Here is a 24,960-nt window from a genome sequence, read left to right on the forward strand (position 1 = left end):
GGGGGGTTGAGGGTACCTAGGTTGGGGGGATGGGAGCTGAGCGTTTTGTTTTGGGGGCGGTTCTGGATAATTTCATTTTAACTAAGGTCGTTGTCTATTTGTCAATGAGATTGTTGTTGTCAATTAGGTTTTGCGTTTATCATCCTCCCCCGAGGTGAGACCGGAATCTGGTCTGTAGTCGACGTCGACCGTGTCAAAAAGATCGACATGTTCAGCGGTGTCAGACATTCTATTGTTTGCGGGCAAATCTTGCGGGACTGGATGATTTTTCCAAACCACACACCATACTTGAGTCGATATACCTTTATTTCATTCAGACCTCCCCGAATCGGGACGGAGTCAAATTGTAAGCAAAAAAAGAGTACAAAAACATACAACACCGAGGATTCCCCAGTCGTCACCGACCTGAGTACTAGTTCGGCTCTCACGAGTTTGACTAGGGGAGAGCGGACGGGATCCCGTACTTTCTCGTGGATATGGTCGTATGTGACAGTTGAGCCAGCAAGTGCCGTTCATGAAGGCTGGGTTCTCGAGGTCCACAAAAGGATTTTCATGCAAATGAAAAACAAAACAGGAGTGACCGTGCCGGCTGCGCGCGGCACGCCAAAGGAGCCTGGAGGAACTTTTTAGTTGCTACTATAGAGTGCTTTTTGGAAGTCTGTGATGTTATGGTTGGCAGTTGGCGGTACGCAGCTATCGCTGCCATTAAAGTTGCTTCTCCCCATCTAGAGTTGCGAGAGTCAACCATGTCATTTTTTTTTTCCATTTTTTTTTTCTTCATTTCATGATGGTTATTTACAAATGCAGGGAAAGTAAGGAAATGTGGTTTCTTCAGCCAGACTAGCGTCTAATCGTATAGTCGCGCCCTCTTTTTTCCCGCTGTAGACCTTTTGCTTCGGATCGGCTCCGGAGAAAGTTTGCTTCTTTCTTTTTCTTGTTGGAGTGGTGTCCTCCGGAGCGAGTTGATCTTCCAACAACTGCTCTAGGTCTGAACCGTCGTCGGTGTGATTGGTATCTTGTTGGTGGTTAGCCCAGTTAGCGAGCTTGAAGGGGGTCATACCTGGGCTTGAAATTGTAAGCACTGGCTCGGCGTCGGTTGTGGTCGAGTTCGGCGGTGCTTCAAGGGTGGCCGGTGGCTCGGTTGCCTCATGAACCAGATGCTTCCGGGGCTGTGCCGGGTTTTTTTCTTTATTTGCCAATGAGCTTTGGCCGCCAATGGGTGAAGAGAATGGGTTCCAGCTTGTGATTCCTCGTGGACCGGTTGAGCGTGGTGTTGTAGGCATTGTGCTAGGTCGTATGGGCGTCGTGTTGTGAGCGGTTAAACTGCTTTGTCGAATAGACTCCCAGTCGTCTGGAAGAATTTACTGGGATGCGAACGCTTGTGTCGACGAGTTGAGGGCCTTGGATGAGGTTTCGATCGAGAACTCCCAGGAGGCGACCGCTGCATGCAATCCAGGATCCTCTTGGAAATGGGTTGACAGCTGTTCGCATCCAGCTGGCTAACGATTTCCACGGTTGTTGTTCAACGGGAAAGATGAGGAGGACGTGGCAGACGTGGATACCTTTGTGAGGGGGGCGGTCGTTCTCCGGCTGCAAATACGACGCTAGCTTGACAAACACTGCAGTCTTAGTGAGTGGCTCTGGCCAGGCTGTGTCCATGAGATGGAATGTATCCAGATCGACGGGGCCGGTAAAGAACACACGTGCCGATGTGCCTGGCCAGGGAACCGTTTCATCGGGGTTACCGAGTCGCCGGGGGATACTTCTTGGATGCGTCAGCGTCCATTGCGAATCATAGTTATGGCATAGTAAAAGGGCATACGGTGTTAAACCACCATCACGCGGCATTGCGAGGGTAACCTTCACGGATTGGGGATCGTCTGTCTCCCATCCATTGACTGCTACGCCTTCGAAGGTAAGTTTGTTCGGGAAAAGTCGGGCGACTATGGTGAACCATTTTTTCTCCCAATCCTCTTCCAGCGTTGTTGCTTTCGGTTCTGTGTTAAACATGGAGAGTATCACTGGCAGCCCCGAGCTCTCTTCATCCTCGGTGCTAAGGAGCCGCGGATAGAGGTCGTGGATGAAGGTGGGTTGGATGAATGGGAGGAAGGTCCCGGCTTTGAAGTTTCCCGCGCTTGTGTAGCGGGAGCCGGTTGGCAGGATCTCGCATTGGGCCAAGTCGGAGTGGTAGGTGACGATGAGGTCTCCGCCAGTCGCGCCTTGGTCTCGCTTGTTTGGTAGTGGGGGTATTGGGTAAACGACAGAGGCGGAAGAAGAAGCCATCTTGACTGCAATGGAATTATGAACAGTATCAGGAGATGATAGTTTAGGTCAGAAAATCGGGATGGGAAGAACGCATTGAGTTCCTTGGATTGGGAAAATGGAGCACCGCGGTGTAAAAAAGGTGGCTTCTAGCACCGGTTTGACCTCATCGCCGATGTATGACGTCGCATTCTTGAGTCTCCAGTAAGCTATATCGTCATCTAGGGGCTTCAGTAATCAGATCCCGTAAAGATTAACCTCTATGGCGTAATCTCACAGAGCTGATAGGTTCCGTGTGTTTTGTGCGTCAAAGAAGCAATAGACTTGAGACGTCTCTTTGAGTAACCTTATTGGTTTGATATTGAGTGTGAGCATGGAACGCTCTGTCGTATGTTTCTTTTTCATGATGAGCGACAGAGAATGACGTTGGGTCTGGAAGTGATTTGGAAGGTTGGATCTGGTTCTGGTCGAGGTACAGCTGGAGGAGGGTTGTCCGCCGTGGTCCCCTGTTGTAAGGCTCCAAGTCTACTCGGGCACGTTTTTAGATAGCGATTTTTCTATTGTCGAGAGAAGTGGCTCACGATTAGAGCCGTCGACACAGAGTTTCGCAGAGTGTTTGGTGCTATATAACGATATATTTCAACGGAATTCCTTGTTTGTTTCTGGGATGGCTCATTCGTATGACGGTCGTTCTCCCCTATCTTCTCCTTCACGGAGGGAACCACAGAAAACAGGTTGCGTGGGACATGAAAGGATTCCCTCAGACCTTCGTGTCGAGCCGTTCCAGCCGCCAGCAGTGGGTCAGTTCCAACACCCGGTGATGGTGACAGAACCACAAGACGAGGAGAGCTGGGCCATACGGCAAGCCTCGCGACTGCGGTTGGCCGAGCAAAGGCGGCATGAGCGGGAGGTGACGAGGCAGCGCAAGCGGGAGGCGACGAGGCAACGCAAGCGGGAGGCGACGAGGCAACGCGAGCTAGAGATCACCCGGCAGCGGCGAGAGACGATCAGATCGATGGACGAGGAGGAGCGCCACCGTCAGCAGACGGAGACGATGCGGCAGCAGGAAGAATACCGCCGCCGTCAACACGAGGAGAGGTGTCTGCGTCAAGAAGAACATCGGCGTCTCCGGGAAGAGGAGAAAAGACGACGGCTGGAAGAGGAACGAGCACGGCATCCGGTAGCCGAAGAAATGAGACAGTGGCTGGAGAGACGCCGGCGTGCTGGCGAGGAGGAGGCGCGACGCCAAAAAGAGCTCGAAGAGCATTCGGGCCAGGTTCGCCAAAGGGCTCGAAGGGCGAGGCAGGAAGCAGATTCGTTAACCCCAGAGTACGGGACAGTGTTCTTTTATACGTTAAGTCTGCTGGAGTTACTGACAACGTATGATCAGGAGACGACGTCGGCCACGGCAAGAGGGGTCATCCACGGACAGAAGGGCTGGGCAGGCAGAGGATACTGGCCTGGAATCTGCGGAGATGATTGCGCAGCAAAGGGAAGCACTAGACCGACTGGTCCAGGCAGCGGAGCAGTCCTTCCAAGAGAAACAGGCAGCCTCAGTTCGCCGTGACTGGTGCAACCCTATTCCATCAGAACGTAAAGTCGACACCGTGCAGTCGTTCTTGAAAGCGTTTCATGACGAGAGCACCATGGAAATAGCAACGTGCTCCGTCTGCTATATGAAGAAGAAGCCACGGGACCTTGACCATGTCAACTGGAAAGAGGCGATCCCTGTGGAGATCCAGCCAGTCATGACGAGTCTTCTGGCGTGTAAGAGGTGTTTTCCGGAGGAAGATGGCGAGAATGTCGTGCCGGTCTGCTTTACCTGTCGAGCCGCTTTCGACCGACGTCGGGTCCCGGAGTCATGTATGGGTAGCACGATGGGTACCGGCTGCGAGCATCGATACCCAACGGAATTGCGAGACCTCAGTCCTTTGGAGGAAAAGCTCATCTCACTCAATGCGGCTTACGGGTTCATTACCAAGTTCAACGTGCAACGTGGCCAGAAGACAGGCTCGACGTATCGGAAACACGTCGTGGGCCATATCTCGGTCTTCCCCAACGACGTGGAGTCTTTGGCGGTCAACATCTTACCGCATCCACTCGTATCAGCCTTGGACCAGGTGCATGTAATTTGGACCGGTCTAGAGCGGCCAAAGCCACTGGATGTGAGCAAGCTGCTGACCGTCCGACCGAGTGCTCTTCGCACGGCATTGCAGTGGTTGCGGCTGAATAATCCTCTTTACGCGGACATTGTGATTAACGAGAAAGAGATGGATAGTTGGTTCTTTGAGGGCGGCAGCCAGGTGCCGTCTTTGGCGTACCAACGGATGGTGAGAGAGCAAGAGACTGCAGAGGAGAGCATCCGGACAGCGCAGATCGTGCCGCCGACCGATCGAGGACAGGATCTCCCGGTCGAGCCACCGACCGTTGAGGATATTGCGACGGAATTAGCAGATAGATCTAAGCGCAGTCCTGTTCCGGCCGAGCCAACGCCCAGCGCACCCACCGCCAGTTCGGAGGAGGTGATGGCTGAAGAAATGGAGGAGCGGGTGTTTGAGCTACGCACTTCGGCCATGTTTTCGATTGACGACCAGGCCGCTTTCGCAGAGCAGGAAAAGCTAGAATTCATCAGTCTGGAGCTACAAGCAGAGCGCGAGTCTGACGACCGCCATGAGGCTAGGGCCGGCGACGCACCGTCCATGCAGGTTCATGGTTCCTCGGAACGGCCGTTCGTTCGGGTGTCGCGCGGTAGTGAGTTCGCTGACGCCTTCTCACCCGATTATTTTCCCAAGACGTTCCCTTGTTGCTTCCCATTTGGGCGTGGGGGACCACGGGTAGCGGACCGTAACGAAGAGGGAGGCTCAGCGAATCCGCTGTTGCGGGATATGACGTTGGAAACATGGGCCAAAGTTTTCCTGCAGCGCCACGGTGGGCATTTTGCCCAGCACCCCGTGTTTGGTTTTCTCATATTCAATGTTCTTGCAAGGTCCCGGAACCGGTGGATTGCCAACGGGCGCTTCCAGCGATCCGCATTTCGACGCATAGAGGGCATCCATCGGAGGCTGACGCCGGAGCGGTTGCGAAGCGCGCAAAAGGAGATGTCCGAGACGGGAAAGACGACAGATGAGGACGTTCTGGCGCTCATGAAGGAGCTCTCTCTGTACGGTGGGCGGCACCCACTATCCAACGAGAGCCGAATGGCGATGCGCAAGAAAATCCGGTCCATGATCGTGGCCTTTGGCCTCACAGCGATCTGGTTTACGCTGAATCCAAACGACATCAGCAACCCCGTAAAGCTGAAGCTCGCGGCGCACAGGGGGCGAGATGGCGAGGCCGCTAGAGCCTTTCTCAGCGCACTGTCCACGACGCTGCAGGAGAGGACGCTGTCAGTTCACGATCCTCTCAGCTCGACGTTGTTCTTTTTCCGTAAGATCTCCTTCTTCTTTTGAGCACTACGTCCGTGTCGGACGGCCATCCATCTATGGGAACGTGAGTCACTATTACGCCACGATAGAGACGAACGACCGCGGGGCCCTTCACCTGCATGGCCTGCTGTGGCTGGACGGGAACCTGGATCTGGCGAATCTCGTCCGCGATATGGCCAATCCCGACGAGGGGGAATACCGGTCCAAAGTGAAGGGCTTCGTGGATGACGTATTCACCGCGACCCTGGACGAGACCCTGGCAAAAGAGGCAACCGAGAGTGGTAGGAAGACCACTATAGTACAGCCCCAGTTGATGCACGATGCGGAGTGGTTCTCAAGGGAGTTTGAGCGTGAAGCCAACTTCGTGGCGTCTCGCTGTCAGGTCCATCACCACACCGCTACATGTGTGAAATACTCGTTCAAGGAAGTTCTCAGGTCGGGCGCGGAGAAGCGCAAAGCGCAATTGTGTCGGTTCCGGGCTCCGTGGAAACTAGTGCCAGAGACCAGCTTTACGGAGGACGGCCTGCTCGAGGTTAAGAGGGACCATCAGATGGTCAATCAGTACAACCAGAGTATGGCCGTGGGTCTTCGGCACAACATTGACATATCACCAATCCTTACGCGGAAGAAGGGGCTGGCGCTCGTCTACTACATCTGTAACTACGCCACGAAGCTCAACGCTCCGATGTGGAAGCGGCTAGCCTATGCGGAGGAGTTGCTGGATACGGCGCGGCAGCAGCAAGGAGAGCCAGACGACCCCGGTGCGTGGTCGGCGATGAAAGAGGCCACTAGATCGTTCTTCTTACGAGTCGCAAATCGAATCCACACGAGCAGAGAGCTCTCACAGCCCGAGGTCCTTGGTTATCTGCTCGGCTTTGAGACAGACTTCACCAACGTGTCTGACTGGACCTGGATACATCTCAATTCCTTGTACTGGGCCTGCGCTAGACAATGGGCCGGTCTGCGAGAAGCGTTGTCGATGCTTGGCCAAGAGCCGCACCCAGACAATGTTTACTTCCAAGCAAACGGCTTCAAGCTTCCTTACCTGGAAGCGTACAAGCACCGCGGCCCAATCCTCGCACATCTTTGTTTCTACGACTACGTGTCCTTTGTGGTTCTGAAAAAGGAACGCCACCATCGCAGAGGCCCAAGCTCAATGTCAATTCGTTTCCCGCCGGCGGCGACAATCTGTGAAGGCTGGGTCCAATGTCTCCGAATGCCCCATAAGACGGCAGTACCCATCCTTGACGGTCGTCTAACGGATGAGTTCGACGAACAGGATGAGAATTTGGTGAAGAGGTAGGTATCACGGCGCTGGTATGTGGAGCAAGAGAGTTTACACCCTCTACGTATAGAAACGCAGTGTTGCATCTTGCCCTTTTTGTTCCATGGGAAAAATTTCAGGGCGAGCTAGCGGACGATATACCAGGACTTTGGCGGTCGCTTGAGGGGCAGCTGGGCGCTCGAATACGTTCGCATGTTCGAAATATCGCTTTGCTTCGCGTCTCGGCGGACGATGCCCGTGCTGATCGAAAGCTCCAAGGCCTGGAATAGGAATTCGAGGACGTCATGGACGAGTTTGACTTTGGCGACCGGGTGGGGGACGATGACGGCGTCGGGGCGAACGTCGAGAGCATCAATCCTCAGGAGCATTACGAAGCCTTCCTGGATGTCTTGTCCGCGGTCCGAGGTAGCGAGATCAGGGATGTGGCGGCGACTTCGGCCCTGAGGCGCTTGGACGAAGAAGCGAGAGCAGTTGACCCAAGCCAGGACGACAGCACTGCCGCCGAGCGCGGTCGCCATTTCTATACCATGCTGCAGGACTTCCAAGATTCGCCTTTCCGTGGCATTGGACTTCCCAGCCGCGAGGAGATTGACGCGATATTGAAGGTCCAAAAGAAAAAGGACAGTAGCGTAACAGCAACTATCCGGGGCAGGCAAACGAATCCGTCTTCTGCGCATGACGATGGGTCTCATCGGAGCTCACAGCGGCACACTCACAGAGGCGAGCGACTAGCGGACGAAGTCGGTCCGGGCGGACAGATGCAGCTCGAGCTCGGTCGTTACGCAACGTATGTCGATGTCGCCTTGGGTCTTACGAGGCACTGGACCCTGAACAAGCTCCAGTCGCTGGCGGTATTACTACCAGCAGCGTTCCTTGACGACCGCGGCACGCGGCTGCAGGAAGAGGGGGGCCGGCAGCACTTCCAGTACGTTGGCGGCGAGGGCGGCACGGGGAAGTCTCGCGTCATCCACGCAATCCACGACATGTTCCGGCTGAAGGACGGTCTCCATACACTGCTCCTGACGGGCGCCAGCGGCAACGCGGCCGCGCTGATCGGCGGGGTGACGCTGCACTCGGCGACCAACATTGGATTCGAGGGCAAGAACGAGGTTGCAAGGAACATATCGGAAGAAGAAAAGCTGCGTTGGAAAAATATGGTCATGTTGATCGTCGATGAGATCAGCCAGGTGGGCGGGCTCACGCTCGCGGCGGTAGACAGCCGTCTGCGGCAGTACAGGGACGACCAGCATCGCCCGTTTGGTGGGATCCCAATGGTCCTGTTCTTCGGCGACTTCTTCCAGTTCGACCCCGTTCTGCAGACCAGCCTCCTCTTGCCAATGCCTAGGGACCGCGGCGGACAGAGACCAGAGAGCGCTGCAAGGCACCTAGCTGCACATAAGCTGTTCCTCCAGTTCACCACCGTTGTCATCCTCCGCGAACAGGTCCGCGCAGCCGGCTGTCCAAAGCTGCGGGGCTTCCTTCGGCGCCTGCGCAATGGCGAGCAGACCGAGCTAGACTTCCAGCGGCTATGCCACCGCGTCTATACACCGTCGTGCAAGTCCTCCTTCGTAGATGGTTTGAGAGCCATTACGCCTCTGAACCAAGACCGGTGGGACCTGAACATGGCCGCCGTTGTCCAGTGGGCTCGTGCCCACGGCAGACACATCTCCATCTTTGTGGCCAAGCATGACACCGATTCGGGGAAGCGACTAAGTGTGGAAGAGCTGTGCCGCGTGCTTCGCTACGGAGACGATTCCCAGCTGCCAACCCCGGGCCTGTTCTTCTACGCTCAAGGGATGCCGGTGGTGGTGACTCGGAACCAGTTTGTCGGGCTAAAGGTGGTCAACGGCGCACCTTTCAAGGCCGTCGACATCTTTCCCGACCTTGCTGCCGGCACCATTGCCCTCGCCAGTGACGTGACTCTTCATCTTGGACCGCCGGTGGCCGTCCTCCTTCAGTCAGACGATAGCGCGGACCTCGCCATCCCCGGGCTCCCTAACGGCACCATCTTGATCAAGAGCAAGACGGTCGCCATCCCGAGCCAAATGCGGGGGAAGGAAGGCAGATGGAGGGGCAAGCCGGGTTTTCGGCGGGTTACCCATAGAACAGGACCTCTTTGTACGCCGGCCTTCGCCATGACAGATCAGAAGAGCCAGGGAAAACAATTCTCGGACGTCCTCGTCAACCTCAAAGGCGTCCACTTTGGCGGCACGGCGACTCGACCTAGCTTCATGAGCCTGTATGTGCAGCTGTCGAGGGCGCAGAGCTGGGACGGGCTGCATCTGTTCCGGAAGCCGGCGCGCGGTGACTTTATCGAGCCGAAGAACGTGCTTGATAAAGACATGAAGGCGGCAATCCTCAAGCTGGAACGACAGGGCGAGGAAACCAGACGGCGGTTCGAGCAGGACCACAGGCACGAACCGTGGTTCCAGGAATGGGACGCCATGGCCGAATTAGCGCAGGCCACTGAAGCAGCTGACGAAGATGCGGGTACGTCGCTCTAGTAGTAATAGTCAACCCATAATAGATGTCGACCCTAAAACCTCATTTTCGCCACTTTTTGACAGAAACTTGATATCTTGGTTCGTGATTGTCGAGGATTGCGCGACGGAGGCACACAAAGGCACGAGTGAAGCAGCGAGTCACAGGGGCCCTGATGCCAATGTGGGGGTAAGCGGCTTTTTTCTGGCGATCTGATTGGCCAGATCAAAGCAACAACGGTCCGTGCACCTCCACCGCCAAGTCCAACCGCGAGATGCTAATTCGATGAAGCAGAATGCAGATGACGCCAGACGTCGAGATGCTCGAGAGAGAAGTCGAAAAGGAGAAAAAGCCAAAATTCTACAGTGAGAAGTCGACAGTACAGGTTAGAAATGACACCGTTTTTCAGGGTTGTTTTAGTGGAGAAAAAACTGGTCCGTGCTTAGAGCAGGCCATGGCATTTTCGCCCTAAGGAACCTGGAGTTCCTCCAGGCACACTGAGGATTCACTGGTCGTCACCGACCCAACTACTAGTTCAGCTCTCATCCTCCTACTTCGTATTCTTGCGCTTATGGCTCCGCCCCACTCGCGGTTGAGCCGGGTGAGCGCTCGCCGCTTTTATATCAGGACCCAAGAAGGGCCTTAGCGGGGTATGATGCTGAAGTGGTAGAATACAATCAAGAGGCGAATAGTGCTTACGTATAGGGTGTGCCGTTCAACTTATCGTAAGAGCAAGGTGCTAGCGGTATTTAACTCCGACCCTGTCAGAATCTGTAGCCTACCGAAGGCTGACTCCTGAGTGCGGGGGTGTGTAACCCGCGCGCCGATCTGGGGCAGTGCTTGCGGGGTTAAACACTTAGGTACCGAGACATCATTGATGCCATACCGCACGTAGCCTGGGTCCTTACCTTACCTTATAGGACTTCAATTCTGGGTACCTACCTAATGTATCTACCTCTATTATTGACAAATTTCATGGATCCTATCTCGGCGCTCTCCCTGGCCGCGGCAGCCGCGCAGTTCATTGAGCTCGCTTTAAAGGTGGTCAGCCGCCTGGCGGATTTCGGCGCCAATGTGGATCAGGCTCCCAAAGCTTTCAGGCAGATCATGACGGAGCTGCCGCTCATCATTGAAGGGCTGAAGAGAATTGAGGAGAGAAGCCGTGAGGGTGGCCAGGGAGACAGTGGATCATCAGCCGCTGTGTGTCTGGTAATAAATGAATGCCAAGAGGTGGTCAAACAACTGGATGAACTGCTTGATAAGATCTTGCCGTCACCTGGCGCATCTTCGTTTGGGCGCGGATGGAAGGCTGTTGCCAGCTTGGCTAGCGACGCCAAGGTTGAAGAACTCGCAAAAAGTCTCACCAAATACATTCAAACACTCACATTCCACCAAATTGTTGTTTCTACTACCGGCCCAGCGAGTACTGCTGCGGAAACACAGAAGCCGGAAACTTGGTGGTTAGTTCCCTTCGACCGCAACTCTTCCTTCGTCGGGCGAGAGGAAATCTTCAAGGCGATAGATACGACTCTCATAGTCAAGGAGGACGTGCAGCCCAGAGCGGCTTTATGGGGCTTGGGCGGTATCGGGTGAGTTTCCCACGCACCATCGCTTAGTTGCCGATGTCGAATATTGATTACATACTCGTGTCAAAAGAAAATCCCAGATTGCCCTTGAGTACTGCCATCGAATCCGCCAGAGGAACCTTCGATGCTCCATTTTTTGGGTAAACGCTGCTACCATCTCCCGATTCGAGGAATCGTACAAACGCATAGCCGTCGAATGCGGCCTCGTCGAAAGAAACGAATCAAACAGCAGCGATGTTTCCTTCCTCGTACAGAACTGGCTGCAGACTACTCATATAGAGCCTTGGTTGATGGTGATCGATAACGTCGACGACAAGGATAGCTTCTTCTACTACACACTACCTAACGGCAACACACCATCGCAATGCATCCCGACGTGTGCACACGGCTCGCTCTTGTTCACGACTCGGACGAGCGACATCGCCTTTGATCTCGCCACGCCAGCTGTGCCCATTGCCATTCCCCAGATGACCTCGCAAGAAGGAAACCAACTAGTTAAGGAGCGACTCCGGCGTGCCCCTGGCCCACTTGACAACACCACAATTGGCGAACTGCTGGATGAGGTGGAATATATCCCTCTTGCCATCACCCAGGCCATATCGTTCATATCCAAGCGGGGGACGACCATTCCCCAGTATCTAGAAAGATATCGACAGAGTGATGCCACCAGGACGCGAATGCTCACCTTTGAGTTCGCCGAACATGGTCGCCAGATCGGCTCACTCGAATCGGTCGCCAAAACATGGACCATTACATTCAAGTGGCTCCGCAGCAACAGCCCACGTGCGGCCGACCTCTTGTGTCTGCTCAGTTTCTTTCAACATCAAGCCATTCCACGACAACTACTCCTCACTCCAAAAGGCGAAGCCAGGGAGGGGGTGGCTGCAAAGGAGCAAGAGACCGAGGAGATGGAGGAGGATGGCTTCGACTTTGAGGATGCGCTGGACACGCTGTGCGCCTTCTCATTGTTAGACACTGGTGGGAGCGTCAGCGCCAATGTATTCACCACACATCACCTCGTGCAGCTGGCAACGAGATGGTGGCTCCAGAATGAGAACCCGAAAGAGGAATCGAGGTGGGCTTTGGTAGCACTCCAGTCGATTAGTCGCCACTTTCCGGCAGACGAAATGGCCGCGCCCACAGGATATTGGTCCCTATGTGAAGGTCTCTTCCCACACGCAGAGCTCGCCCTTGCCTACGACTTTCGTTCACAGGGGCTTCCTGATCGTCAACGCATCATCGACCTCGCACGAGCAAAGCTCCTGGTTGCTACAGGCCACTACCTCGTCTGGACGAGCGCCTTCGACGAAGCACTCTCCCGCTTGGAGGAGTCGGTTGCGCTACGGACGCGCCACCTTGGCGAACGGGATGTAAATACCCTCGCAAGCATGGGGCAGGTGGCCTGGTTTCACTCTCTCATAGTCCGAAACCCTGCCCGAGCCATTCCGCTTGGTCGGCGGGTTCTCGCTCTACGCACTGAGTTACTTGGTGTCGACCACGAACAGACCATCGATAGCATGTGTGACCTCGGCGGGGCACTGGAGGAAAACGAAGAGTACATCGAGTCAGAAACACTTCTACGCGAAGCCATTGAGCGGGGAACTCGCACGATTGGGCCCCGGTCGCTGTTAGTGCTCAACTGCACGGCTTTGCTAGCCGGAGCAGTTGAGAATCAAGGCAGACTTGCCGAGGCAGTGGAGCTATATCGATTGGTTCACGAGGAGAAACGCGATATCGATGGTCCCGAAGACATACGTGTGTTGATTGCCGAGTCACACCTTGCCAGCGCGTTGGTTAGAAGAAAGGAGACGCGGGAAGAAGGCGAAGCACTCATGCGACGTACGCTCGCGGCCAAACAGCGAACTTTGGGCCCCGACCACTTTGAAACACTCGCATCGGCGTGGAACTTAATCCTTGCTCTTGCCAGGGCTAGTAAGTTTCAGGAAGCACTCGCGATCTGTGATGCGTTTATGGCGGCGTGCGAGCAAGGCCCGCGAAAAAACAACCCCCACAGTGCAGCGCTTGTTGAGATGATACGAGACTGGCGCGAACAATTTGAAGGCCAAGAGCGTTGTGGGTAACATGGTCTAGGTTGAATATGGGGTCTCAGCCAGCAGTGTTGATGTGCGAGTTCAATTTAAGGTAGCGTTGGCTTGGATATGACGCAGGTACCCATGATAAAGTTAAGGCCGACGGGGTTAGATCATACTAATTACAACGGGAGGTGTGGGACAACCTTAACCTTCATTAAACATGTGGAATGTCAGAGTGGATTGTGATCCAGGAAGGCCGGCACCCGGCTTCTCTTACCGGAGGAGAGTGGAAGGGGCCCTGGCATTTCCAAAGAGGTGCGAGTAGTATAGGGCGGCTAGGTGTGAAAGCGTCACTTATGGGAAGCTATCTAGAGTTACCGTGCGATGGCCTCATCCACAAAGGCCAGGAAGGAGTGTCAATCAGGTAGAGCTTGAATAAGCACCCTCTCCGTAATTTACGAGTCACTGTTGCGGAGAGAGTGGCAGACAGAGAGTCGTGTAATGAAACGGCTCGCGTTGAAAACAATCTCCATAAGGATCAGCTACGGTAAAGGAGTGCATAACCCAAACCAATTCCTCCCATTCCCATAGAACCGTGTCAGTTGACTTGAAGTCGATGACCGGATTCCACAAATGCGCATCACACGCCCAGGATTTCCTTGTCCGACACATTCCACTGGGTGCCACTCGCGGCGGCTGCGGGCCTGGACACCACCCTGGCCGTCATCTGGACCTTCCGGGAGACCTCATCAAGGACCTGGTAGAACAAGACGATGCTGGTGTTGATGCCGGTGTTGGGGGCCAGGCATGCGGATATGTAGCTCCTGGGCGCCACGTTGAGGTCGTGGAAGAAAAGTTCAGGGACTTGGAGGCCTTGGTTGGGGTCGAGCCGGATTACCTTCACCTTTCCGGAGTGGGACTTGTAGATGAGATGGAGCTGCGAGCCATTGTCCACGGCGGTAAGGCTTGTGTGAGGCGGGAACGCCACCGGCTTGCCGTCGTTGTCGTAGCCTGACAGCGGGAGAGGCTCTGCGGGTACAAAATGTTAGGAGATAACGAAGAGTTTGAAGCAGAGGGAGTTAGATTTGCATACCTGATGTGCCCTGTCCACTACCAACGGCATTGTTGTCCATTTGGAGATAGTATATCGGCTGTCCTTTGTTTGAGTCGTCCGAACCACCTCGACCAAGGTAGCCGGGGCGAGGAGGTACTGCGGTCAAAGAGGTGCCGTAGAGGGGCGGGTCTCTGAGGTTGGCCTTGCCATGCTCCCAGGTTCGATGCCAACCGGCAAAGCTGACCATTTTGACGGAGGCGTCCTTGTCGGGGGTCTGGTAGAACAAACACATGTGATTCACGACATCGCCCTTGATGGTGACGGCGGCTAAGGATGAGTAGTGAGCACATTGGATCTTCAAGTTCGACAGAGTCCCGTGTTGGAATTCATTGTTGGTGCTCGAGTTGTAGTATTGGTCGTGGAGGATATTGTTGTCATCCAAGTAGAAGACGAACTAAACAGTCGGATCAGTTGAGGCAAGAGGGAGAAGAGATTGCCTTTGAGTTGTCTCGGTACCTTTTCGGCCATTGGCTTGTTGAGCTCATCCACGAACGACACCGCGGCAAGCGGCGTAAAAAGCTTAGGGGCGTTGGGGCCAGGCTTGCTGCCTCGCAAGCGCTCGATGATGACGCCCGACTTCCTCCTCTGGCCGTAGTAAGCCACTCCGTCCTCAACAGCCCCGACAAACTGGTACAAATCGCCATCGTAGGCCTGTGCATAGGCAAAGATGTCGTTTCCCATCACCATTGAGGTGATACGGGAGTCAGGGAGAAGTACTGCGGACATTGTTGAGGGTGCTGACGGGAATATTCCGATCTTCGATATGCGGGTGCGAATGGATCATGGGATGTCTGGGTTCATGGCCTAGGAAGAGTCAAGGCAAGCCGGAAAGGCCGGGGGTTTATATGGTGTAAGTCCAGCAGTCATGTCCCTCCATTGTTTTTTTCTTGTCATCAACGGAGACACTGGATGGCGGCAAGGGCGGTTGCCGGTGCCAGATGATGAGGAGGCGCCGTACTATCACCAATCAACTTGACGCATGTCGTTAGGAGCATGCAAGAAACACTTTTCGTCAGTCAAGAATATATGACCGCTGCTGACTCCCCTCAAATCAGAACCAGCCCCGTTGAAGTTGTGTTGCCGCAACGGGGCAATTGAGTCTGGCGTAATGCGTCTCGTCCTTTTTTGAACAGGGCTCAGGAACTTTTATAGCCTCGTGCCAGCTGAGATGCACAAACAATATCACCGATGAGGTAATGATACACGTAGATGATTGAAGAATGGGTTACGCAACATTCCTCCTGTCCCTGCTCAATACATCAAGCGGTGCTACCTACATGCTGACAACCCGCGTTTCTTCCTGCCACCTTCCCGCCATCGAAAGTTCCTAGCTTCCTTGGTGCCCTTGGCCTCCTCCATCTTAGTTCAACCCCCAGATAGGTTGCTACCACATGATTGAAGGTCTTAGCCCTTTACAGCCAAAATCCAGGGTTGATAAGAATCGCTCGAAGGGTTGATTTGAGGGGGTACAATTTCCCACAACTGGAGGTCGTCGCTTTTGGCTCATGTCTAACATCGGGATGCGCGAGTTGTCTCAGAATCAGCCGCGAAATTTCACAATGAACCCTCGGTCTACAGCCTTTCAGCTGGATACAGAACCAATGAAAGTATCCCGCAAGCGCCCGTTGTAACGCACACAAACGCCTGTCGACAACTACCCAACTTGACGGGCTGGCCTATGGAAATCTTCGCTCGTTAACGTCGACACCATGTGCTGGCAGCATTTTAGAGTTACACTTGATGCTAGTGCAAGCACTTCAGTGTCTTGGACGCAATGCGGGTGGTCTGGACCATGAAAACGAGACATCATGTGTTACCGATTGATGTCAGTCCAATGGAAGGTTGGAATCAAGGAAAAGGAGGAGGCAGATTCACAGGACGGGCACAACGTCTGCACCTCCAGGCGCAGATAACATTACCCAACAACACTTGCCATATGTTGAGGGTCTTACGGAGCTCTCAAACAAAATGGACAGAATGGCCACGATCCAACCTGTACCGCAGCTCCATCGATATCCCCCGCCCTGAGAAGGAACAACAGCAGAAGCTTATCACGTCGTAAAGAGCAACTCGCCGGGAAAACGCTCATCCTCCTTCCACAGCATCTCATAAGCTGGGTGAGCCCGATCCCTCTCAAACCAATACTCATCCAGCAACCCAACCGGCACGCGGAAACAATCGGACAGCCCCGGCCGCATATTCCGCTTCTCCGGTTCCGCCTCGACCGCCTTCACCCAAAACTCCTTCCCCGCCACCGAGACCTCCGGATCACCATCCAACTCGCCCGCCGCCAACCCCTGCAAATGCTCCACCGTCTCCTCATCAAACAAAATCGCCGACTTCAGCCTCGGCGACGCAGCCGAGAAATACTTTTCCTCCTTCGCAAACCGCGCTAGCGACCACCGGCGGAAGTAGGCGCACACCTCTCCAGGCACGGCGGCGTGCTTAAGCCCAGCCTTGTCTTCCACGAGCTCGGTGACGAAGCGCTTCATGTAAAACTCATCCGACGGCCGCGCATCGCCCGTGGTGGACACCCCCGCGGGCAGCTGGCGGCTGCGCTGGAGCCTCTGCAGGCGGTCCGTTACGCCGCGACACTCGCGCCGCGCCATGGCGCGCATGAAGTGCGTGAGGGCGTGGACGGCGGTGGTGACGGCGGCGTCGGAGTCGGGGGTGTAGGTGGTGCGCAGGATGGTGTAGCCCCATGTGCGGGGTAAGTGGTTCGAGGGGGACACGAAGCGGCATGTCATCCAGTCTAGCCCCCAGCGAGACCTCCGATGCGCTTCGGGGTCGCGAACGTTGGGCGGCAAGTCGCGATTCGGGGGTTTTGCGAGGGCTTCGAGGCATAAGACGTCTTCGCGGACTGCTTGCATTACTGCGACCTCTTCTGCCGTGGGTTCATGTTTGGCTTCGGTCGCTTCACGACGGCGTCGCTCCTCGGCGGCTGCCGCACGTATGGCTATTACTGTTTCGTTCACATGCCCCTCCTCGGACGAGGGACGGGGCTCAGGCATGTTGTCTTTGCAGCCGCGAAGTTTTCGTCTCTTTGGTCCCGTGGCCAAAGGGAATTGGGCTCTCTCTCAGTTCGAGGTAGACCCTACCGCAGCGTTTTGTTGGGGGCAATTACCGGACTCGGCGCTAAGTTAGGTAAGGTAGGTGGTTTTTTTCAAAAATACGTCAAGTAATAGTTAGGTACCTAACCAACCGTTGTTGCGCAGACCAGAGACCAAAAAAGGCCAAGACCTTCCAGTCTACACAGCCTCGAGACAGCCCACCGCCATTACATAGCCCCGAACCGTGTCCCTCCAGCTCTTGCTCGCGATGTCCCTCACACATAGCAAAGTGTCCCTCAGTGCCTCAGTTTTTTGTCCTCAGTCTGTCGCCATGTCAGGCAATCCCGTTGGACTTTCTGTCAAACCTCTGACTCTGCATCGAGACATTTGGTGGCTTCAAAGATTTGATACCGAGTCCTGATGTTGTCAACCACGGCCAAATGGGGACGACAAATTACATGTATCTCTGCGCTCCTCTCTCTTGCAGGGGTTGCGAGAAGCTACCATTCCGCCCTACGTCTTGGCAACATTCTCCTATGCGAGAACGGGAACATTGTGCCAGGGGATTTTGAACAGCGTGGAACCTATCGTCGGTGGCTGCCTCCTCAGCCGTGGCAGGAAAGCCAACCTACTCCAGCGCTGGAAAATTCAGATTGGCCTAAAGTTCGGCCAGCCCTGCGGCGAAGTTGTCCGCCGCGTAGGTCAGGAAGCCTTCCACGTGGCCGAAGAGCTTGGACTGGGACCCCGAGGGCCGGAACCAGGCCTGCCGCTCGGTGTTGTCGGCAAAGGCGACGGGCGCGGCAAACAGCGCGAAGGGCGGGGCGGTCGTCGTCGTCATGCCCGGAGGGGGTGTGTGTGCTGCGGCGAGCCAGCCGAGAAACAGGCGCCAAGGTGCCAAAGATGATTGTCTACTCCTGCAGGCTGCCCGCCACACGGCTATGACGAGGATTTCATTAGGGGCACAGAGAGAGAGCCAAAAGGGTTTGGAGCGTACAGCCCTGAAAAGGCTATGAGGTGTGTTCTGGAGGGGAAGACCAATGAACTGTCGCTGATGGACGTCGGAGCGGAGGAGCTTGGGATGAAGAGAGCCAACGGGACCGCCCCGAAAGACGCCATCTCCCCCAATTTCCGTCGGATGCCAGCAAGGACGAGGTATTGGATCTGGCTTTGCGCCGGACGGAGCAGGGAATGGGGTGAAACACGGTGCATGTGTGTTGCCGGCGACGAGGGGTTGGTGTGCAACAAAGAAAGCTCTCGAAAGGGCGGCACTTCAAAGACAAGCCATCGAGTCCCAGGCCCCCTTGTAACCCACATATACTTTGAGAGTTGGGCCGCGGACCAGACCGCGGACTAGATTGTGCGACTTGATGAATGCCCGGCTGCCCCCCCAGCTCAGTTGGGCCCGCATTCACCGAGTATCCAACGCGAGGGAGGAAAAGATCGCGGCGCAAAGACTCGTTCACAGCACCATAGAGGCCTCCCTACCTAGGCATTCGTCCGTTGTGAAGTCTTTTTGGATACCTACCATACAGGTCATTCGCCACCCCACGCCGCTTCCGAGAACCGCACCAGCGGCACCATCCTCAATGCCCGAGCATTCTCTGCTAGCTAAAATCCGTGACATTCGCCAATACCTCGCGTCCAGTCCTTTCCTCCGGTCCGAGCCGCGTGAACACGCAACATGGCAGATGCCAGTTCTCCTTGTCAAATCGAGGCGACGCAAGACCTGTACGGTATCGGCATTCGCACCGGCATCTACTGTCAATGGATCGCGACCATGGTTGCCGGCGTCGCCCTCCCCGAAGAGATGGTTGCGATCCAGACCAATACCATATGCTTTCAGTGCGCCATTCCCGGGGCTCTCCTATTGGCCACCCTCCGAGCAAGCATTGCCCAGCCAGAAGTACTCATTGTTGTGCCTCTCGCGTTCGGCGGTTTCTCGGCCGCACAGGCATTCGGGAATGGGGCGAGTCTAGTCGAGGCGGGGACTGCAAGGGGAGCCTCGCCGCTCCGGGCATTGATAATGCTGCAGATGTTTGGTTTTCTTGTCGGCTATGGTCTCTGGTTTTGGTGGGGGGGCGTCGACAACGTGTCACCTGCCGCGTGCACGTACTACGCCTTCGTATTCGGCAAGGTGATGATCACCCGTCTCCGTGTCTTTGGGATTGCGATCAGCATCTTTGGCGGCTTCTGCTTCATGATCGCCGAGTTTGTCTTCTTGATTTTACCCACGCTGAGCTGCATCCGCGCGGGGCGAAGGGCTACCGCCCAATACTTCACGGCGCCGGGGTTTTTGTCTAGGGACAAGGAAACACCACGGTGGCAAATCTGGGCTCGAATTGTGGTCAATGTTGCATCTGTCTGCTATATCATCGTCATGGTAGAGATGACCCTTGCATGGAATCCGACGCTCGAGGGGGCCAATACGCTGGAAAGCGTGGGCCAGCTCGTTCCGCTCATCATTGGCGTGGCAGGGCTTTTAAGGATCTCGTACTCCTTGCTCCGAAAGCCGATCCAGGCTGACAGCAGTATATCACAGACACATAGTTCACCCCCGGGCATTGGCCTTGTAGATACTGCGCAGCAGCATCCCGGAGTGAAATCAACGCTGAATAACTAAATGCTGATTGGCTAGCTATAAAACGGATGAACAAGCTTTCGGAACGGATCGCCATGCTCGATATGGAACTCTTCGTGTGTGATATCTTGGTACAGCCCTCCTGCTTGCGTAATGGATTCTTGGCCCTCTGGAACGCCGTTCTTTAGACGTAACCTCCCCAGGTGCAGCAGAACTCTTCCAAGGTGAGAGCCGACCATTGTAAGCCTCTCATAAATCTTAACAGACTCTGCGTAATACGTCCTTTTTGTTCGTCAGATTAGTTAAAAAAAAAGAAAAGGGCGCGGCGGTGTCAAGTGTCTAGGGGTTCAATGGGAACATTGAAAGGGGAAGAGAAAGGACCGCCGGGGAACACCTACTCGGCCTTGCGCCAGTCATCTTCCTCCCAGATCCTACCGAGCTTCCAGTACGCGCATGCGACATACGGGTGGACCTCGCCGAATGTACGAACCCGAGCTTCTAGCGCCCGGTGGTGGTACTCTCGCGCTTCTTCTTTCATACCTCGTGCCCAGAAAATGTTGCCTTGGCAGTAGATATTTCGTGCGTCCATAGCTCTGAGGGTTCAAGTGTTGTTAGCACAGAATTAATCTTGCAGGATTCCGAGAAATGCATACAGTTTCTGATCAGGAGTCATGCTCTTCGATGTTATTGAGGTCAGTTCAATCGACCTTTTGATGAACGCGTCAGCTTTGTCAAGCTGGCCGCTGTGCAGGGCGGCAAGCGCGACGTTGTGGTGGGACATGGCCAGCATCTGAATCTGCTTGTCGGGGATGGCCAACCGTTGCGAGATGGACTGCTCGCCGAGTTTCAGGGCCTCTTGCACACGCCCAATACCGACGGCTGCCGTACCAAGCCTCATGTATGAGTTAGCAATCTGCGGGTGCTTCTCATCCATCAATCCGGCTTGTACCGCGTCCAGCCGGAGATCGAGAGCAAACTTGAGGCTCCGATAGCTTTCTTCCAAGTCGACCCCCTCTAGCTGCACACCACCAATGACAGTCCATAGATTGGCCTTGAGGGAGCGTGTTTCGCAGGATAAAGCCGCAGCGATGTCGAGTCCGGTGCGTGCGAGTTTAAGGGACGGCCCGAACATGCCTCGTTCGTACATTGACCTGGTTCATTATCAGCCGCCGCTGTTCTGCCCTCCTACCGGCGCAACAGGCTGCCAGCTTTGCCATCTTTGGGGCTCTTTGCAGCACTCACCATGAACAGTAGTATGCCAGCTCCGCCAGGTGCAGTGATTTGTAATTCACCGAAGCAGCGAGTTGGTGATACCTCTTCCCAAGGGCCTCAACGTGGGGCAGATAGTTTTGAGCGAGATGCAGAACAGATGACATTAGTAGGCCATTTTGAGACTGTTTGGGAAAGACAGTCCAGATAAGGTCAACGGCTGCATCGAGAGCGTTTCGGAGGTCTTCCTGGTCCATACGGAAAATTGTGGCATCCTGAACAAGGCGATGGACGCAAAGCATGGAGCGGTCGCGGCGGATGAGAGAGTAGTTGGAGAGGCTGCGGAGGCAATGAAGATAGGTTTCGCGGTCGGCAGGCAGGAGCCACAGGACTTCATGGAGCTCCAGGACCTTTTCGTCCAGAAGCATCTCTTCCTGGATATTATCTGGGTCAAGAAATGCCATAACCTGCAGCATACTCCGAGCTGCATCTGGCAAGCTGGCAATATCTGCTTCCCAAAGCATGGCGAGAGGAAGAGATGCCACGGCGTCCGTGGGTAAGGGCCAACGCATGAGTAGCTCACGTTTTTCGGTTAGGAGTTTGAGCATCTCGTCGAACGTCCGCATCGTCTGCTAAATAAGCGCAGCAGCAAGCAGGATCGCCAAAGGCAGGCCATCCAGCAACTCGCAAAGCTGATCGACCACCGAGACTTGCTCTGGGTCGGTGGATAAGCTTGCGTATTTGGATGGGAGAAGCTTGAAAAGAAGGAGACGACTCTCCGGAAGCGGCATGGCGCTCACATCGATATCCAGGCCACTTTCTACAAGAGTCCCGGTGATATTTGGACGGCGGCTTGTCACGATGATTGTTCCCTTGTGGTTCCTTGGCCAAAAATCCCTGAGCAAATCCTCGTCCTCGACATTGTCGTAAACAACCAGCCAAGCGTCTCGTGACAGGTTAGTAAATCGGGGCCGATAAGAGGCAAGGATTAGAGACTTTCCCATACCGTTTTGCTCCATCCAGCTCCTCCACGCAAAGGCTGCCTTGGCCAGCTCGTTCGCCGGGTCGCCGAGATTGATTCCGAGCTCCTTGCACACTCGCGCCGCTGTGGCGATTGCTTTTTGGCGGTTGTCGGCCGGAAACCAGAAAATGAGCGGATTGTAAACATCGGAATGGTCGTACACAAATTTAACAGCGATTGACGACTTCCCCATGCCCCCTAAGCCGTGAATCAACACAGATCCTCCGGGAAGAGGGTTGTTCTCTGGCCCTATCAGGTGTTTATGAAGTTTCTCCATGATATCTTCCCTCCCACAGAATTTTCTGTTCATGGGAATGTCAAAGCAAGAGAATATCGATGGAAGCTTTAGCTGTTGTGGAGCTAGAGAATGCTCGCGCTGCTTCCAGCTCTCGTCCGCCTGGAACCTGGCTGCTTTGGCTTCGCGCTCCACCTGATAGGAGGTTTGGTTGATCAAGTCGACTCTCTTTTGCAGAGATTCCTCGATGTATGCCTGAGATGGCAGCGCGTACTTGGCTAATGCCCATTGTGGGTTAATAGATGCCACCGTAAAAACGCTGCAGGGTCATCCTGCGGCTTAAGGACAAAAGACTCACGTCCTTGTAACGATTTGACGGCATACCCCAGCAAGTCAATGACATGGTGGCAAAATATCTCGACGGCCCGGCGCAGGTGTTCGCAGGAGGGAAACAAATCCAGATACCGCCCAAATCGTTGAAAATTCTGACTGATAGGTTTGAGGTGTGTGATAACGGCGACGGCAAGGCGAGTATCGCTCTTACTGTTCTGTAGGCTCCGCGGTGGTTAGATGAAGCTCGGCCCTGATTGGGAAAACGACTGTACAAGGGCGCACCGTGATGTTTATTCGGGTACTCTCCCATATCATGGCCCCGATCCCAGGACTGGTTGGCGCAAGAACGGTGGCGAGACCACTTAGGGCGCTCATGCCACCAAGAACAACATCTATGCTCTTCCGGTTCTCGTGGGTGAAGGAAGTAGACAGTGGCATGCCCTGGAGTTGCTGCTGGAGATCCGCCCGAAGCTGGTCAATTGGCTTGGTAAACTGGAATTCCGAGAACGACTCCTGGCCTACGAGGGCCTGGAAGCTCTCCAGCACCGTCGCCCATTCGCTACTACATTTGCACTGTCAGCGGGCAAAAGTTACGAATGACGAGGACACCAATACCTTCCGTTGTGTAAGAGCATCGTCGGACATTTCCCCCTTGTGGAGTGTGGGGTGGTGCTCTGTGGGAATAATACGCTGGGTGCCAAGCTCTGATGTAATCTGCTTGTCGTCTCCGTGCCGTGAGGACTCACCGAGGAGCTTCTATAGCCTCTATTTTCCGCGCGGAAGGAGTGCTTGAGGAGATTTGCTGACCGTCGGAGCCCTTGTTGTATTGTGGCTGTCTTCGAATACTTGGAGGGTAACAGGTCTTTGTCCTGGGATGGAGAAGGACTGGGCGTTTCGCCTTTCGACGCTGACCCATCCATTGCGAGCCGCTTGAATTCGAGTGCCAACACCGGGAGCTCGAACCTACAGACATGGGGAATGCAAAGAACCTACAGCCAGCGGGGAAGAAGGCCACACTTCATTCGGGCAGCCTGAGATGCGGTGAAATCTTCGGCATTCTGGTCGCGCAGGGCCTCCCAGTGGTACTACAAGCCCATGTCATGCGGGAGATAATAGGCACCTGATTACACAATACGCCGGGGGAAGCTCTGGTCCACTTCCAACCAGTGATAAACTATATTGATCCCGAAGCTTTCCGAAAACCAACAGCCTCATGCGGCTCCCGAAACATCCAGCCGAATTTCGAGGGCGCTGGCGCTGTACTACCATTACTCTGCCGGCCACGAGGTGCCACCTATCCGTACCATGTAGCCCAACACCCGCTGTGGGGAAGCCAATACTAATAATTGCGTACGAACCCTAGGTACCGTACAGCAATGTTGCAGTCCTCTCGGTTCTTCTAATTCGGCCCGATAGGACCACATCCCAAGTGGTGTGAAGGGTTCCGGATGGGCCATACATGACTGCAAGTTGCCTCGCATTTTCCGATGGTATCTGTTTAGGTATCCGTTACAATGAAACTCACCGGGGGGATACACGGCAGCTCGGCTAAACTCGCACCCTCGATAAGAGAGCATCGAGATTGGGTTCGCTAGATTTGTGCCAATCGTTAGTTATCTCTCTCTGCGCTTGCTCGTCCATTTGTTTGACCAATTCGCCGGGCAATACCTGAGCAAAGCTACTCTGTTGCCACCTCTCGACGCTTCTGCGGAGGCCGACGCCAACGCCACCTTGGTTGCAGGCCCGAGGGTTGCGGCTTTTGTTGAAATCTTTCCCGACCGGTCGGCCCATGTGCCATCTTTTTGCGCAAGATGAGTATGACTACACCAAATGACGCGAGCAGACTGTGTCCACTTCTGACGTCGGCTTGCGACAGATGCCGGCACGAGACCAAAATCGCAGCCTTGGAAAAAGCTCTTCCCGCTCATGACGCCAGGCGGAGAACATCAGACGGATACTGCTTCCAGCAAAGATGACCAGAGCGAGCCTGCCCGCGCTCCATGGAAGACGTGGCAGCCGCTGCCTCAGCTTCCGGACGAGAAGCCGTGGTATAAGTGGATGAACGACGCCCAGCTCAACCCAAATCTCAACAAAAAGTCAAATACTTTCTCGGAAGAGGAAAAGGGCCACGCCGCTTTACCTTGTACGCGAGCAAGGTCTGGTAGCAGCTCGAGTTCTCAGGGAACCGTAGCTGAGGGTGGTTGATGTCCGCCTAGATCATGTGCAATCAAATTGGATGGTGGTAACGAATCTTTCCCTTCGCCCTTCCTCGCCGTCCTTTTGTATCTAAGAAGACATTTCCTTACAAGGCGCACCCGTTTGTACATTGCAGAGGGCAAGATCTAGGT

At 54.8% G+C, this 24,960-nt stretch overlaps 6 protein-coding genes across 6 annotated transcripts; 2 read left to right on the forward strand and 4 right to left on the reverse strand.

The window, feature by feature from the left end:
• The first annotated feature begins 10,144 nt into the window (after window positions 1-10,144).
• F5144DRAFT_586426 (uncharacterized protein) lies at window positions 10,145-13,573 on the forward strand. Its single transcript, XM_066789756.1, has 3 exons — window positions 10,145-10,198; window positions 10,291-11,042; window positions 11,110-13,573. The coding sequence occupies exons 2-3, from the start codon at window positions 10,399-10,401 to the stop codon at window positions 13,118-13,120; spliced, it is 2,655 nt and encodes an 884-aa protein (XP_066638997.1). The 5' UTR covers window positions 10,145-10,198; window positions 10,291-10,398; the 3' UTR covers window positions 13,121-13,573.
• Window positions 13,574-15,293, reverse strand: F5144DRAFT_586428 (uncharacterized protein). Its single transcript, XM_066789757.1, has 3 exons — window positions 14,643-15,293; window positions 14,166-14,580; window positions 13,574-14,101 (listed from the first exon to the last, which is right to left on the reverse strand). The coding sequence occupies exons 1-3, from the start codon at window positions 14,910-14,912 to the stop codon at window positions 13,713-13,715; spliced, it is 1,074 nt and encodes a 357-aa protein (XP_066638998.1). The 5' UTR covers window positions 14,913-15,293; the 3' UTR covers window positions 13,574-13,712.
• An 823-nt stretch (window positions 15,294-16,116) lies between these two features.
• On the reverse strand, window positions 16,117-17,384 carry F5144DRAFT_392328 (uncharacterized protein). Its single transcript, XM_066784727.1, has one exon. It carries the CDS (start codon window positions 17,195-17,197, stop codon window positions 16,238-16,240), a length of 960 nt encoding a protein of 319 aa, XP_066638999.1. The 5' UTR covers window positions 17,198-17,384; the 3' UTR covers window positions 16,117-16,237.
• A 510-nt stretch (window positions 17,385-17,894) lies between these two features.
• F5144DRAFT_606931 (uncharacterized protein) lies at window positions 17,895-18,773 on the reverse strand (the record flags this gene model as incomplete). The annotated part of the gene is made up of 2 exons (XM_066791521.1): window positions 17,895-18,094; window positions 18,767-18,773. 2 exons carry the CDS (start codon window positions 18,771-18,773, stop codon window positions 17,895-17,897), a joined length of 207 nt encoding a protein of 68 aa, XP_066639000.1.
• F5144DRAFT_392350 (uncharacterized protein) lies at window positions 18,548-20,032 on the forward strand. Its single transcript, XM_066784728.1, has one exon. It carries the CDS (start codon window positions 18,918-18,920, stop codon window positions 19,854-19,856), a length of 939 nt encoding a protein of 312 aa, XP_066639001.1. The 5' UTR covers window positions 18,548-18,917; the 3' UTR covers window positions 19,857-20,032.
• Window positions 19,884-23,247, reverse strand: F5144DRAFT_633667 (uncharacterized protein; the record flags this gene model as incomplete). The annotated part of the gene is made up of 9 exons (XM_066792551.1): window positions 19,884-20,096; window positions 20,213-20,407; window positions 20,468-20,965; window positions 21,057-21,655; window positions 21,824-21,969; window positions 22,030-22,557; window positions 22,638-22,827; window positions 22,895-23,171; window positions 23,228-23,247. Coding segments are annotated over 9 exons (2,664 nt in total), but the record flags the coding sequence as incomplete, so codon positions are not given.
• Window positions 23,248-24,960: the final 1,713 nt, after the last annotated feature.

Source organism: Chaetomium tenue, assembly GCF_020726465.1.
Source record: "Chaetomium tenue strain MPI-SDFR-AT-0079 chromosome Unknown F5144scaffold_7, whole genome shotgun sequence".
Lineage (NCBI taxonomy): Eukaryota > Fungi > Ascomycota > Sordariomycetes > Sordariales > Chaetomiaceae > Chaetomium > Chaetomium tenue.

Excerpts from the sequence above, each read along its gene's own strand:
- F5144DRAFT_586428 (XM_066789757.1), bottom strand. The coding sequence starts at position 14,912 with ATGTCCGCAGTACTTCTCCCTGACTCCCGTATCACCTCAATGGTGATG. Across the intron at positions 14,581-14,642 it reads ACAAGCCAATGGCCGAAAAG|TTCGTCTTCTACTTGGATGA; the intron begins GTACCGAGACAA and ends CCGACTGTTTAG. Across the intron at positions 14,102-14,165 it reads TAGTGGACAGGGCACATCAG|AGCCTCTCCCGCTGTCAGGC; the intron begins GTATGCAAATCT and ends TTGTACCCGCAG.
- F5144DRAFT_586426 (XM_066789756.1), top strand. The coding sequence starts at position 10,399 with ATGTATCTACCTCTATTATTGACAAATTTCATGGATCCTATCTCGGCG. Across the intron at positions 11,043-11,109 it reads TGGGGCTTGGGCGGTATCGG|AAAATCCCAGATTGCCCTTG; the intron begins GTGAGTTTCCCA and ends TCGTGTCAAAAG.
- F5144DRAFT_392350 (XM_066784728.1), top strand. The coding sequence starts at position 18,918 with ATGGCAGATGCCAGTTCTCCTTGTCAAATCGAGGCGACGCAAGACCTG.
- F5144DRAFT_392328 (XM_066784727.1), bottom strand. The coding sequence starts at position 17,197 with ATGCCTGAGCCCCGTCCCTCGTCCGAGGAGGGGCATGTGAACGAAACA.